Source organism: Arabidopsis lyrata (assembly GCF_000004255.2).
Source record: "Arabidopsis lyrata subsp. lyrata unplaced genomic scaffold ARALYscaffold_8, whole genome shotgun sequence".
Classification (NCBI taxonomy): Eukaryota; Viridiplantae; Streptophyta; class Magnoliopsida; order Brassicales; family Brassicaceae; genus Arabidopsis; species Arabidopsis lyrata.
The window spans coordinates 11,594,217-11,609,509 of NW_003302548.1; the positions used below are offsets into that span (position 1 = coordinate 11,594,217).

Genomic DNA, 15,293 nt, shown 5'->3' on the forward strand with positions numbered 1-15,293 from the left:
TATGTAGGCCTGTTGCCTTCGTAATAAACATTTTTTTCCGATATATTTTAGGCCGGAAGCCGGTATTGACCATGTATTTGCGAAATACTTCGTGTAGCCAGCCATCTTTTTTCCGATAATGTACACTCAATCTTGATTATTTTTTTTGGGAACTTTCGAAATCTTGCAAAACATATATATCTTCCATAAGTGACATGTAACTGCACAAAATATAAATCTACAATGTATAATGTGTATATTTAAAAGTAATCATTTGGTAACTGACAACTTTTTCAATCATTATCAATGATTCTCTATAATCTAAAAAATATTTGAATATATTATTAAAACAAGTAATAACGTTTCGATTTCCTTTTTTATTCTTTAAAAAAATTTTATGCCTCTTAATCAATCTCTCTATATAACCAACTAGACCTATCGTTCTATTTGCAGAGAGAAACACTGTAACTTCCCTTTTGAAAGCAGAGCAGATTAGTTAAAAAAATGGTTGATATGCATCTTCTTTCCCAAATTGGCGTTAACTCTACAGAGTAGAGGGTTTATGTTAAAATAATGCGTATCTGGCATCACAATCCACCATTGAATGGTGATGTAACCACAATGATTCTCGCAGATGAGAAGGTTTGTTTGTAATTCTTATCTTCTGTTTTAAAACATAGTGAAGATCCTGTTATTTGTTTTCTTACTTTATTTCTGTTAACGTTTTGTTTTTGTTTGTATAGGGTAATTTCTGCGATGCAATAATTCCTAGAGGATACTACATGTGGAACTTCCAACCTGGACTCAAAGAAGGTTTGTGGTATTACATGTCTGATTTCCAACCATTCGTACCCTCAGAATACCAAGCCAGATTTGCAAGCATGCCACTTCTGATTAGGTGTATCAGACAAACAACCATTTGGCCTGTTAGATCTAGGGGTTTTAGCAATTTCTTTGACTTTTTGACTCCTGATGCTGTCAGAAACCCTCATCCAGATGATGGAACCTATGTGACTGGTAATAAAAGAGACTAGGTTCAAGTTATATGGTTATCTTTTTATATGTCTTTCTGAGCATTTTGTGTTGTGTTTTTACTTAGATGCTATGGGTGTGATCTCTGCTGTTTCCACCATCGGAAGGTTTCCCTTTGTTTTTCGTCCTGGGGAGACAGATTATGAAGCTCGCTATGTCTGTTTCAAGATTGCTAACAATGTGTAAGTTTTGTATATTTCTGTCTATTTTTGTACAAGATAAAGAAGTTTGTTATCATGTTATATCTGGTAAAAATAATGTGCTTTGATGGCTACATGAAATCTAGGGGTGAGACTATCAAATGCGTTGCTATTGGTAAGTGGTGTGAGTTCTTTGTCAATGCTTGGTCCAGGAGAATTAGCTCTGTAGATTACAAATATGATAAGATAGTTGCAGTCTTGCGTTTCTGGAGGATCGCATCGTACTGTAGTAGGTTTTAATGAGATTTTGCTATTTCTGAACTTATTTTAAGATAATTATATTGACTGTGTTCAGTATTGTACTATAGGAAACAATGTCTTAATGAGTGAATCTTGCTGTTCACGTGTCTACATTGACCCCATTTTCTATGAGCTAGACATACCAAGCTACCTGTAAGTATCATTTATATTTTAGACTTCTTTTATGTTTTTCATTTTTCTGTGTTAACATAAATGCAACTATTTTTCTGTTAGGCGCTCATTCGAAGATACTTCAAGTGATGAGGAAGATGTCATGATGGAGATGGTTGAGGAGAACTAATAGTTGTGAGGGATATCTGTGGATGTGCTACGGTGGCTAGCTCTTTTGAAGAACTCTGAATGTTTAGGTGTTATGTTTTCAGTTTCTGTTTTGAACTCTGAATGTTTTTAATTTTCTTTTGGTTTTATGAACTACTACTGCAACTCTGCACCAGAGTTTGCAAACTATATTGGTAATATTTATTTTAATCTGTATTGAATATGTTTTACAAGTTATGTGGTTTTTTGCTATTTTGATGTCTACAAGTTTAAGACTGAAGCATATTTAGAGAAAGAGGTTACAAGTTAATTATGAATTTTAGTCAAACTAAATCTCAAACTTAACTATTTAGGAAAATTTGTCTACTTTTGTAAAGTAAATGATTTGGTTTAAGAAACAGTTTTGAAAGCATACCTTATGTATTGGTATTGGTATGCTTTAGAGAAGCATCAATCAAGATCTTCATTGCTTGCTGTATTTCCTTAATCTGCGAAATTATAAACATTACTTAACTTTTAAAAGCTTATCAGCTATTATATGAATCACTAACAATAATATTGGACAGATTTTGAAAATATTCTCATTGAACCATTTAACTTTATCTCAATGCCTATAATATAGTAAGTGTCTATATTTTCTCAACAGATCAATATTACTAGATCACTGGCGTATCTTCCATTTAATATAGAAAAGGGTATTTCATTATGAAGTTCTTTGTTTATCAGAATAACCATTTTGATTGAACTCTCTGTGGGACTTTGGTTTTCAATTATGAAAAAAAGCCTGACTACCCTCTTTTAGACTTGAACTCTTCACCTAAACCAGCTAAAAGGTCGCGTGTTATTCAGACTCCAACACCACAAAGCCAAATTACTCAAGCTACTGGCTCTAACACCAATAGTTTTGTTCCTCTAAAATCAGCCTTTAGCAGAGTGTTTAGAGATATTACCAATCTTCCTTGCAGTAATGATGAAACAAGTAAGACACCATCCAGTCAGCAGCAAGATATTCTGCAAATTAAAACAGACACAACAAACACTTGGTATTTTCATAAACTATTGTATCTATTTTTTAACTATCAATTTTTTTATTATTGTGATTACATTGTATATGCTAATTTTTAACCAATATTTTGCAGGTTCAATTCCTATATATGGACTCACCTCAATGGTACAGGAGAAATTTGGAGAAAGTCAGAGATACTCACCTTCTATTTTATCAGATTTCAGCAATGTCTATGACCCATTTGCTGAAGCCTGCAGGAACTTCACATCCTGTCTCATTATCAACTACTGCCAAGAATAGCAGAACATGTTAGTCTCAAAGCTAACTTTCATTTATTAATGATTATATATATCACAATATTAGTTGTCATCCTAACTTTCTGTGTACTCAAATTAAAGGTACTGCTATTCCTACTTCAGGCTTAGGCAAACAGACAGACTGTAATTATAGTCCACAAGAAGATAACTGCCATATCAGAAATTTACAACATGCCTTTGCTAATGCATCATTTTCTCCTACAGACAAAGGTAATAGACATCTCTGACAGTTCTGTTTTCAGAGTTTTTGCCATGTACTACTTAAATACATAACTTAATTAAACTGTTTTTTACTTATTAGGCAAAGGAAAAGAACCAGTACTACCAACCTTTACAGATTGTAGCACTGATGATGAAAGTATAGAGCATATTAATTATATTGGAATGAATGACAGTGAATCTGATGGAACACAAGACTACTCTGTTAGCAGCACAAAAGATGAAGTTGAAGAAGGTTACTCGGCTCCTGTTCAGGAACCTTCTATTGAACAGATATTTAATTCTCCACAACAAGTTATTGACTTGAGTAGTTCAGCGGATGAATCAACTGTTGAATTCACTACTCCAACTGTAAGTGTTACTAGGAAAAGTGTAGAAAGGAAAGCAGTGACTCAAACTATAAATCTACCTAAGAAAAGAGGTCGACCAAGATTGGCTTTCCCCACAAAAAGGGCAGTAGCAAAAGCAAAGAAAACATGTTAGAACTTAAAAATATAGTTAGATTGACATTTATTTGCTCTACATATAGCATCCTTTGTTGCGTAAATATTAGTAACACTCTGTTTTTCCTTTAGGATATCTTGATCATGGTGATCCTACATACAAGTGTAAGTATTGTGGTGCTTTGATGTGGTTTGATGAGCGCATAAACAAAAGAAACAGTCGTAAGGATCCCACTTTTACTCTATGTTGTGGGCAAGGCAGTGTGAAATTGCCATTTCTCAAGGAATCACCAGAGCTTATTAAGAAGCTTCTTAAAGGAAAAGTAGCAATCAGTAGAAATTTCAGAGAGAATTTAAGGATTTATAATATGCTCTTTGCAATGACCTCCCTTGGTGGGAAGGTAGATAAATCTATGCCTAAAGGTAGACCTGCAATGTTTCGATTGCAAGGAGGAAACTATCATCAAATTGGGGGATTAAAACCTGTTGCTGGTGATTATGCTAAATATTCACAACTTTATATAGTTGATACTGAAACTGAAGTTGATCAGAGAGCTACTGTGATTGAGTAAGAGTTATAATAGTATTTGAAAACCCAAAATATTGTTATATTACCTTTGCTCCTATATTCAGCTGTAGTTATCTAACTTTGTGTCTTCTTATGGTCATTGCAGCAAGGGTCAAAATCTAAAGTCTACCTCTTGGAAAAAAAAAACTGAATAAGGAACTGATTGAAGCAATAATAAAAGTGCTGAATGAATCAAACCCTTATGTCAAGAAATTCAGGTCTGCAAGAGAGAGGTTTCAATCTAATGATGATGAACCATTTCATATGCGGATTGTTGCTGATCGTCAAGCTGTTGATGGAAGGCAATACAGTATGCCTACAGCAGGAGAGGTTGCAGCTTTGACCCCTGGTGATTTCATTCCTGACATGCCAGTTCGTGATATAATTCTTGAAAAATCCTCAAATGGACGCCTAAAGAGGATAAGCCAGATTCATATATATATATTTCCTATTTTGCTCTACAATACCCTCTAATCTTTTGTTATGGTGAAGATGGTTACAGGCCTGGTATTGAGAAGTGTTACAAATCAAGCAACAACAAGAAGAAAAAGTCTATAAGTATGAGACAGTGGTTTGCTTTCTGCATTCAAGAGAGGGAAAATGAGTGTCATACTCTGCTTGAAACAAAGAGGTTGTTCCAACAGTTTATGTGTGATGCATATACAACTATTGAATCAAACCGTCTCTATTATATCAAGTTTAGTCAGTCTAAGCTACGATGCGAGAATTTCAACTCCATTAAAGAAGCTGCTAACTCTGGAACCAAAGATATGGCTGAAGAAGGAAATCAGATTCTTATTCTAGCATCTTTCACTGGTGGACCTAGATATATGATCCAAAGCTATTACGATGCTATGGCTATCTGTAAGCGTTATGGTTTCCCAGATCTTTTCATCACCTTTACATGTAATCCTAAGTGGCCTGAGATTACAAGATATTGTGAAGCAAGAGGGTTAACTGCTGATGATAGACCGGACATCGTGGCGAGGATATTCAAAATCAAATTGGATTCTCTAGATGAAAGACTTAACAGAAAGAAAAATGCTTGGAAAGACAGCTGCATGTAAGTTTTTCATACTACAGTGTCGGTTTTATAGTTTAAGAATACAGAAAATGATATTTGTTGTTCCTAACTATTGCTTTTTTTCCTCTTCCAGCTATGTATACTGTTGAATTCCAGAAAAGAGGATTGCCTCATGCTCACATCCTCTTATTTATTGATGTTAATAGTAAACTACCAACAGATGACGACATTGACAAGATCATATCTGCAGAAATTCCAGACAAAGAGAAAGAACCAGAGCTATATGAAGTTATCAAAAACTCTATGATTCATGGACCATGTGGCTCAGCAAATCCAAATTCTCCGTGTATGGTTGATGGCCAGTGTTCTAAGCTATACCCAAAAAAACATCAAGAGATCACTAAGGTTGGTAGTGATGGTTATCCTGTCTATAGGAGGAGGCTCACAGAAGATTATATTGAGAATGGTGATGTTAAATGTGACAATAGGTATGTTGTCCCTTATAATAAGAAGCTCTCCCTTCGATATAATGCTCATATCAACGTGGAATGGTGCAATCAGAATGGTTCTATCAAATACTTATTTAAGTATATAAACAAAGGCCCAGATATGGTTACAGTGATCGTTGAGCCTATAAATCAGCCAACAACAGGTGAAACAGCAACTGGTGATACAGCTAATCCAGCTCAAGATCCAGATTCAAATGAGAAAAACAAGGATGAAATAAAAGATTGGTTTGACTGCAGGTATGTTATTACCTTAACCATATGTAAATTAGTAAGTTTTTCTCCTTTTACAATTTTATTTATTCTGTTTTTTTTATGTCTATAGATATGTATCAGCTTCAGAGGCTGTTTGGAGAATTTTCAAATTTCCTATTCAACACAGATCAACCCTAGTCTTGAAATTATCTTTTCATGTGGAAGGAAAGCAACCAGTATATTTCGATCCAAAGTCACAAATAGTAGATGTTCTAGATCGTATATCCAATGAAGATTCTCAGTTTATGGCTTGGTTGACATTGAATAGAAACGATGCAGTTGGAAAGAATGGAAAGCGTACAAGAGAGTGTCTATATGCGGAAATACCAGCCTATTTTACTTGGGATGGAAAGAATAAGCAGTTTAAGAAGAGATCTAGAGGTTGTGCTGTTTTTCTGCTTAGATCACAGATTTGCTTTTCTTTTCTCTTAAACTTTCATACTTTCATACATTACATCCAACGTTTACACAATACAACTAGGCATGTCAATCGGGCTAGCCCAGCCCGGCCCGGCCCGAAGCCCGCAAAACCGTACATATTTGAGCCCGGCCCGGCCCGGCCCGTAAAAATTCCGAGCCTATATTTTAAAGCCCGGCCCGGCCCTAACAGGGCTACAGGGCTTTTCCGGGCTTTTTTGGGCTTTTCTTCCGACAACAAAAAACAAACTTATAATTTATAATATCTCTTAAAAAAAAATCTATATATGAAACGAGTCAATCAAAATTTAAATAAACAAACTTAAATAATCAATCAAAAAACAAACTTATAATTTATAATATCTCTTAAAAAAAAATCTAACGCTAATTTAGTTTTTTAAAAAGAGAGTTAAAATCAAATAAATAATCCAAATAAATTGTTTAAACTTATACTAGATAAAATATAAAATCAAAATAATTCAAATTAGGTAGTAGAGCTAATATTTGCTTTTTCGATTTATAGTAATACATAACGAAAAAACTATGTTTAGGGTTTTCAACTCTATCAAAAATTTTTTTTACAACAAATCTTACAATTAAACGAAAATATTAACAAAAAAAAAGATCAAAATATTTTTTAAAGGGCTTTTCGGGCTAGCCCGAGCCCGGCCGGGCTAAGCCCAAAGAACCCTTTAGCCCGAACGGGCTTAGCCCGAAAGGCCCGATTTTTTCTGGACATATATTTTGAAGCCCGAGCCCGCTGTTTTTCAGGGCTGGGCTGGGCTAGCCCGCGGGCTTTGGCCCTAATTGACATGTCTAAATACAACTTATAGAGATTTCTTCTACTCACTACAACCACTCTCTTAGACTCTAAACTTGGTCACTATTTGACCTTACCTCTAGACATTAGACTTAGTATTACAAGCAACCTTACACAACCTTACCTTAGCCACTTACAACCCCAACTACTCTAGGTTAAGTACTTTAGCTAGAATAAGATACATAAGCTAATTCTACGAATGGGCCACAAAGAAACATACTTCACCACTTTGGGCCTATACTAACTTCATCAGCCCAATAAGACAAAACACAAAAACCCACTTCTCTTGTTGACTTTTCTTCTTCTTCTTCTCATGTCTTCTCTCTTACGACCAAGCCGACCACTTCGTCTTCTTCTTCAAGGTTTCAATCTTCTTGTTCTTCATCATCGTTTGACTCATAGTAGTTTTCTCTTTTGCAGGCTCAATCGAAAACTCAACTCTCAACACTCCCTCTTGAGTTTTCGATTTGAGGTCTCGATTCCAAGTTAGAATTTTGAATCTTGATGCTTTTACTTCTTCGGTACTGGTTCCTTTTCTCTTCATCGAAGGAGAGCTCTTCAGGGCATCGACATAACTCATCGGTGAGTTTGATTTCTCGACTTCCTTCTTGCGCGTCGTTGTCATGTGTTCAACGTCTCCTTTCATAGGTTTCATTGCTCCCTCTTGATCAGTTGTCTTCTCGGTCTTGTTCTCCTTTGATTCAGTCTCAGTTGTGTTCACTTTGGTCTTCTTTTTCATAAAATCTGGAGAGAAATCTATATCTCCAAACTTGATGACATTTAAATTTTCAACCACTGGTAATCCCCGTATCTCTTCCTTGTTTTGATTTTGAAGCTCTTGCCTTTGATTCTCAAGAGATTTACTTGTACCAGTGTTTTCCAACTTATAGATTCCGAATCCTTTGAACTTCAATGCTTGATTCTTCTTTTCTGTCTCTTGATTTTTCTCTGCATCCCTTTTGCAGGTTTCTTCTCTAATCCAATTTTGCTCCCTCTCAATCTTAGGTGAGCTTTCAAATTTCTCCACCGTGTCTCCTTTCGACACCACATTGTTCAGCTTGGTTCCGTGAACCACATCTTTGGTTTCTTTAACTTTGTTTTCTTCTTTTCCAAGTTCAGAACCAGTCTGGTTCTTACCTTCACTCACTGATTTTCCTTTCACTGCTTCAGCTCCGATCTTCTTAGGTTGATACATCACAGATTTGTTCTTCTCTTCAGCATTTTTCTCAGTACACCAAGATTGCATCATCTTTTGATTTTCGACTTTAGTGTGTCCAGCATCTTGACGACCAGATTCAACATTTTCTTTCGCAACCACCATTGTTGCTTCTTCATTTGCTGACATTTTTAGATGGAAACTCTTCTTGATCATTGGTACCTCTGCTATCTTTCTCCCAGCTGGATCATGAATGGTACAGCCTCTTTGATCGAAGGTAACATCATAGTCATTTTCAATCATTTGAGAAACACTCAATAGATTTTTGGTGATCTGTGGAACTAGAAGAACATCTCTGATGATTCTCTTGCCCTTTTTTGTCATGACTTCAATGTCTCCTTTTCCTTTTGTTGTCAGCACAGCTCCATTACCTACACATATAAGAACATTGAAGCTTTTGTTGAGATTTGAGAATAGCTTTTCATCTGAAGCCATATGATTTGTGCATCCACTAATGAGCCAGACATTCTCTTCAGGTGATTCTTGATCCTCTTGTCTTGCAGTAAACATGTGGTAGCTTTCTTCTGCTTCATTGTCTTCTTGGTTGACTTGTGCTTGTTCTCCATTCTTGACTTTGCAGTTTGCAGTCTTTTATTAGATGACCCACTTTGCCACAGTGAAAACAACTCCAATTCCTAGTGTCTCTGTTTCTGTTGAAATCAGGTCTGATTTTTCCACTCTTAATCCAACATACATCTTCATTGTGATTATCTCTTTTGCAGTAACCACACCATCTTTTTGCTCTGTAACTCGTTTGACCTGAATTCTCTTTGTTCTTGTCTTCCACATTTAGACTTCTGAACCGTGCATGAAAGGCTCCTTCTGCATCTTCTTCATCTTCAGGGAAGAATTTCTTTTCATGTGCCTCAAGAGATCCAAGTAGCTCAGCATAGGTAACTGTTTGTAGATCCCTAGTTTCTTCCATTAAGGATGACAGACCAGCATAACTTTTTGGCATAGAGGCCAGCATTTTTACCACTAAATCAAAGTTTGATTTCCCTTCACCTAGAGCTCTCATCTGATTTGCTACAGCCTGAATCCTATCCGAGTAAGTCTTAACTTTCTCCCCTTCTTTCATTTTCAAGTTTTCAAATTCCCTTCTTAAAGACTGAAGTCTAACAGTTTTAACTTTCTCATTACCTTGGTAAAAGTGCCCCAGGAGTTTCCATGCTTGGTGTGATGAAGATGCAGAGAGGATCTTGTCAAAGACCACATCAGCCACATCATGCTGAATAATTTGGAGAGCAGCAGTGTCTTTAGCTTTTAGGGCCTTCAGGGCAGCATCTTTTCCTTTATCTGGAGTTTCAGTTGATTGAGTTGTAGCTTCTGGTACTCCATCTTTGACGACTTCCCATAGATCTTTATTCAAGAGTGTAGTTTTCATTCTTGCAGCCCAGAACTCATAGTTCTGACCATCAAAGACTGCAACCAGTTGAGAGGACTGCAAGTTTAACGCCATGTGAGTTCTTCCTTTACTTTGACTTGATTACTTCTGGTTTTCTGGTTCTTCCTTGAGCTTGCTTGTTCTGACTCTTCTTCTTCTTATCTTAAACAGGCTCCAAGAACAAGATGAGCTCTGATACCATGTTGTTTTTCTGCTTAGATCACAGATTTGTTTTTCTTTTCTCTTAAACTTTCATACTTTCATACATTACATCCAATGTTTACACAATACAACTTATAGAGATTTCTTCTACTCACTACAACCACTCTCTTAGGGGGGTTTATTGGATCATTGATTTGAATGGAATTGGAAATCTAACTAAAATCATGTGTTATTCAATCATTGATTTTAAAATCTTTATAAAAATCATGTGTTATTGGTTCTATGATTTACAAATACTAGTTCAAATCACCCCTTATTCAATATTGAAGATTTGAGTATGGATTTGATTTCATATTGGATTTGAATGGATTTGAAAATCTGTTTTAGTTATAAATAGAGAGATTGAAATCCTTGGATTCCACCTAGTTATTTGGGTGGATTTGAAAAAAAAAAAAATATTAGTAGTTTTTATTTTCCATAATGTTTTGAATATCAAAAAGAAAAAAACTGCTAATACAAAAATCACGAAACATCTTCGTATAATACTTTCAAGCATATCGATCACAAAAAAAAAAACTGCTAATACCAAAAATCATGAAACACCTTCATATAAAAGTATATTTTTATCATATAATAAAAATCAAAAATACTAGAAAACAAAGGAAGGTTTTCGAAACCAAACAAGACTAGAGGAAAAATTCTAGAAAACCAACAATACTAGAAAACAAAAAAAAATTAATCTAACATTCCATAATGTTACGCTTAATCCAACCATGACGTTCATTAGTAGACATACTAACAAAGATTTCTTTCATCCCCAATTGGTGAATCACTTTAACCGCATCGTAACGAACGGTTTTTTTTTCCAAATTATGGACTTTTTTGATATCTTCCTATATGTGTGGAGAGAACAATCAGTGGAGAGAAACAAGATCATCAAACATGTGGAGTGATTCAATTCAGAGTTCATAGATGAGAACATGATAGGTTATTTTGTTTATCATAAAAAATTTCATGTTTTAATTTTATTATCTATTTTCTATGATTTTCAAATCCATTTTATTTGACTCTAAAATCAACTTTATTTGATTTTCAAATCCACATTGTTTGATTTTAAAATCAGTGGATTATGTGTGAATTTCCAAATGTGATAGAGATTTCTAATTCTATTCAAATCAATGATCCAATAACCCCTCCTTAGACTCTAAACTTGGTCACTATTTGACCTTACCTCTAGACATTAGACTTAGTATTACAAGCAACCTTACACAACCTTACCTTAGCCACTTACAACCCCAACTACTCTAGCTTAAGTACTTTAGCTAGAATAAGATACATAAGCTAATTCTACGAATGGGCCACAAAGAAACATACTTCACCACTTTGGGCCTATACTAACTTCATCAGCCCAATAAGACAAAACACAAAAACCCACTTCTCTTGTTGACTTTTCTTCTTCTTCTTCTCACGTCTTCTCTCTTACGACCAAGCCGACCACTTCGTCTTCTTCTTCAAGTTTCCAATCTTCTTGTTCTTCATCATCGTTTGACTCATAGTAGTTTTCTCTTTTGCAGGCTCAATCGAAAACTCAACTCTCAACAGGTTGGTCTTTGGGTCGTATTAATTATGTCCCTAGGAAAATGGAAGATGAATACTATCTTCGAGAGATAGATAAGATGACATAGTCAGAGGTCCTTCTAAACATAGTCAGAGGTCCACAGAGTTATGATGACATAAAAACATATAAAGGTGTGGTTTATCCATCTTACAAAGAAGCATGTTTTGCACGTGGCATATTAGATGATGATCAGGTCTACATTGATGGTCTGATTGAATTAGGTCAGCATAGTTTTGCTCCTGTTTTGAGGATTTTTTTTGCAATGATGCTTCTATCTATGTCTCTAGCAAGACCAAAACATGTGTGGTTAGAAACATGGCATATATTATCTGAAGATATTTTGGCTAAGAAGAAAGAAGAGTACAATAATCCAGGTTTTAGACTACTCTTCTCTAATATTTAAATAATGTTTTCGGTACAATTCTTAAATCGCCTGTTTTAACTTCCACACTACAATTTGCAGAACTTACACTCACAGAAGCTCAAATAAAGAACTACACGCTTCAGGAGATAGAGAAAATTATGTTGTTCAATGGAGAAACTCTAGAAGATTTTGAACATTTCCCTAAGCCTACAAGAGAGGGAATTGATAATTCAAACCGTCTTATTGTTGATGAGTTGAGATATAACATTGAATCCAACTTGGAAGAACAGCATGCAGAGTGGAGAGATAAGCTAACTCCTGAACAGAGAGGTGTATACAATGAGATAATCGGGGCAGTTTTCAATGGTTTAGGTGGAGTTTTCTTTGTTTACGGCTCTGGAGGAACAGGGAAAACATTTATATGCGGCTATTAGGTCTAGAGGTTTAATATGTCTTAATGTCGCCTCCAGTGGCATTGCTTCTTTGTTGTTGGAAGGAGGAAGAACAACACATTCAAGGTTTTCTATTCCATTGAATCCTGATGAGTTTTTTGTTTGCAAGATCAAAGCTAAATCAGATTTAGCAGATTTGATTAAAGAAGCATCTCTCATAATTTGGGATGAAGCGCCAATGATGAACAAGTTTTGTTTCAAAGCTTTAGATAAAAGCGCCAATGTTGTTTATTATCAAACACGCAGAGAACAAGGTATTTGGTGGAAAGGTAGTTGTATTTGGAGGTGATTTTAGACAAGTACTTCCTGTTATTACTGGTGCTGGTAGAGCAGAAATTGTTATGTCATCTCTAAATTCTTCATACCTTTGGGATCAATGCAAAGTTTTAAAGTTGACCAAGAACATGCGACTACTAAACAACAGTTTAAGTGCTCATGAAGCTAAAGAAATCCTGAAGATTTGCTGATTACAGAAGCAGACAATCCAATAGAAGCAATTACTAGGGAAATTTATGGAGATCCAACTAAGCTTCATGAAATCCATGATCCTAAATTCTTTCAAATGAGAGCTATTTAAGCACCAAAGAATGATGATGTCAACACAATCAATCAGTATATGCTTGAGCATTTGGATAGTGAGTATACTTTAACTCTTAACTATTTACTTGCTTATTATATAATCATTGCTAAGTTGCTACTGTAAACAACTAATCATATCCCTTTTTTTTGTACAGGTCCAGAAAGAATTTATCTATCTGCTGATAGTATAGATCTTTCAGATTCTGATGCTCTTAACAATCCTATTATTACTCCAGATTTCTTTAACAGTATCAAGGTTTCAGGTTTGCCTGATCATGCTTTACGTTTAAAGATTGGTGCTCCTGTTATGTTGCTTAGGAATTTAGATCCTAAAGGAGGCCTTTGCAACGGCACTAGACTTCAGATTACGCAGCTATGTAATCAGATTGTGCAAGCTAGAGTTATAACAGGAGACAGGATTGGTGATATCGTTTTTGTTCTTCTCATAAACATTACACCTTCAGACACCAAACTGCCATTCAAGATGCGTAGAAGACAGTTTCCACTATTTGTTGCATTTGCTATGACTATCAATAAGAGTCACGGACAATCTCTTGAGCGAGTTGGACTTTACTTGCCTAAACCAGTCTTCTCTCATGGCCAACTATATGTTGCGTTGTCTAGAGTGACTTCTAGAAAGGTTTGAGAATACTAATACTCAACAAAGAAGGGAAGATTGAGAAGAAAACAACCAATTTCCTTTTTAAGATTTCAGTTATGGTCTGAAAAACCACCACACACAATTTTAATGCATCAGTCTTTGTTTTTCTATTGTAGGAACCTGATTTCTAATCAACCAGACAGTTTCAACATCAAAGATGAAAGGAGATCAGCAATAAAATGTCTAACTTCATACTGAATTGTAGTAAAATTCATTTTCATATTCTTAGTTCTGCAATTTCCGTTTAAAATAAAACAGCCAAAGTTGTTGTACCAACATTATTGGTTTCCTGAGACTAACCTTGCTTTCTTAGACCATCTCCAATGTATTTCCCTATTTTTAGCTCTATCTCTATAATAGAGGTGAGTTTTCTCTATTTTTACTCCAATGTGTTCCTCTATTTTTTCCTCTATAAAATTTAACTCTATTTATAGGGGAAAAAATAGAGATTCTCTATATCATCCTCTATATATAGAGCAAAAAATAGAAATCTCTATTTTAGAAGTGAGAATAGAGGTGGGTTGGAGCAAATTTGCCTCTAAAATAGAGTTTAGAGGCAAATATAGAGGTGAGTTGGAGATGCTCTTAGGTAGTTGATGAATTCTCCTCTTTCTATTTTTTGACTTCTGTGTCCATCTTCGTAAGACTTTGTGCTGGATTTTTGCTCAGTAAACTAGCATATTTCAAAGTGAACTTAATATCAATAGTTGGACAAACTTTTTAAGCTAATCTCAGAATTTCAGAAAACACTATAATTTATGCGTTGAGCAGAGTTATAGTATATTGATTCCTTTCTATAAACCACTACCAATTCTACCTATTATTCACAGTCAATTACTACATTTTTAACATACCTGAAGAAACAACTGTAGTTTCAATCATCGATTTGAGAAAGTACTAACCTTTAGAATGATCCGATTATGAAATGAACAATCGATTGATTTGTCTCCTGTACTCCATTGCTTGATTACGCACTTGGTTGATAGCACTCACTTACATGCATCCACTGAATTAGCCAGATTTGATTCAATTGCAACATGGAGATTGTTGGCGCCGAAGGTTTTGATCTGCTACAATCCCATCCGAATTTGAGAGAACTTATTTGAAATCCCAAACATTAATCGACATCTTCAGATTATGCCGAGATTAAATCAGAGCTTGAAGATTGCTGAGATGAATTGAAATGGTTGCGTTCGTCGGAGTAGTGAATTCCGTTATGGCACCGACTAATTTAACGGTATCCATTTGTTCCGTTTTTTCTTTTTCTTTTTTTTTTCCCGACCAAATAAAGTAATATTACTTTAATTACTGTATACTAACTTTATTAAACTATAAATCTTACTAACTATTACTAATGACTTAAAATAAATCCAAAACACTTTATCTTCTAAATATACACTTTTAAAACTTTTATTTCCTTTTCAAAAAATATATGTTCATAAATACTAGAAATTATATTTTTACAAAACTCAATATATTCAAATAAAATCAAATTCATTATCTTATTTGTGTAACTTTATAAAATTGGAAATGGCATAATTTGAGTACACGT

At 34.9% G+C, this 15,293-nt stretch overlaps 1 protein-coding gene and 2 long non-coding RNA genes across 15 annotated transcripts; 2 read left to right on the forward strand and 1 right to left on the reverse strand.

The window, feature by feature from the left end:
- Positions 1–7,466: 7,466 nt before the first annotated feature.
- On the forward strand, positions 7,467–10,266 carry LOC110225841. Of its 13 annotated transcripts, XR_002329980.1 has the most exons (9): positions 7,467–7,887; positions 8,011–8,103; positions 8,271–8,310; positions 8,476–8,738; positions 8,884–8,997; positions 9,102–9,184; positions 9,315–9,569; positions 9,673–9,980; positions 10,077–10,266. It is a non-coding gene; the product is annotated as an uncharacterized LOC110225841 (long non-coding RNA). The 13 variants fall into 13 exon arrangements; XR_002329976.1 differs by having other exon boundaries at positions 8,271–8,738; XR_002329978.1 differs by lacking the exon at positions 8,011–8,103 and having other exon boundaries at positions 8,271–8,738; positions 9,315–9,414; positions 9,511–9,569.
- A 1,426-nt stretch (positions 10,267–11,692) lies between these two features.
- On the forward strand, positions 11,693–13,713 carry LOC110225840. Its single transcript, XM_021015927.1, has 2 exons — positions 11,693–12,059; positions 12,149–13,713. The coding sequence occupies exons 1-2, from the start codon at positions 11,948–11,950 to the stop codon at positions 12,481–12,483; spliced, it is 447 nt and encodes a 148-aa protein (XP_020871586.1). The 5' UTR covers positions 11,693–11,947; the 3' UTR covers positions 12,484–13,713.
- Positions 13,714–14,364: 651 nt separating this feature from the next.
- On the reverse strand, positions 14,365–14,950 carry LOC110225842. The gene is made up of 2 exons (XR_002329991.1): positions 14,644–14,950; positions 14,365–14,414 (listed from the first exon to the last, which is right to left on the reverse strand). It is a non-coding gene; the product is annotated as an uncharacterized LOC110225842 (long non-coding RNA).
- Between the last annotated feature and the right edge of the window lie 343 nt (positions 14,951–15,293).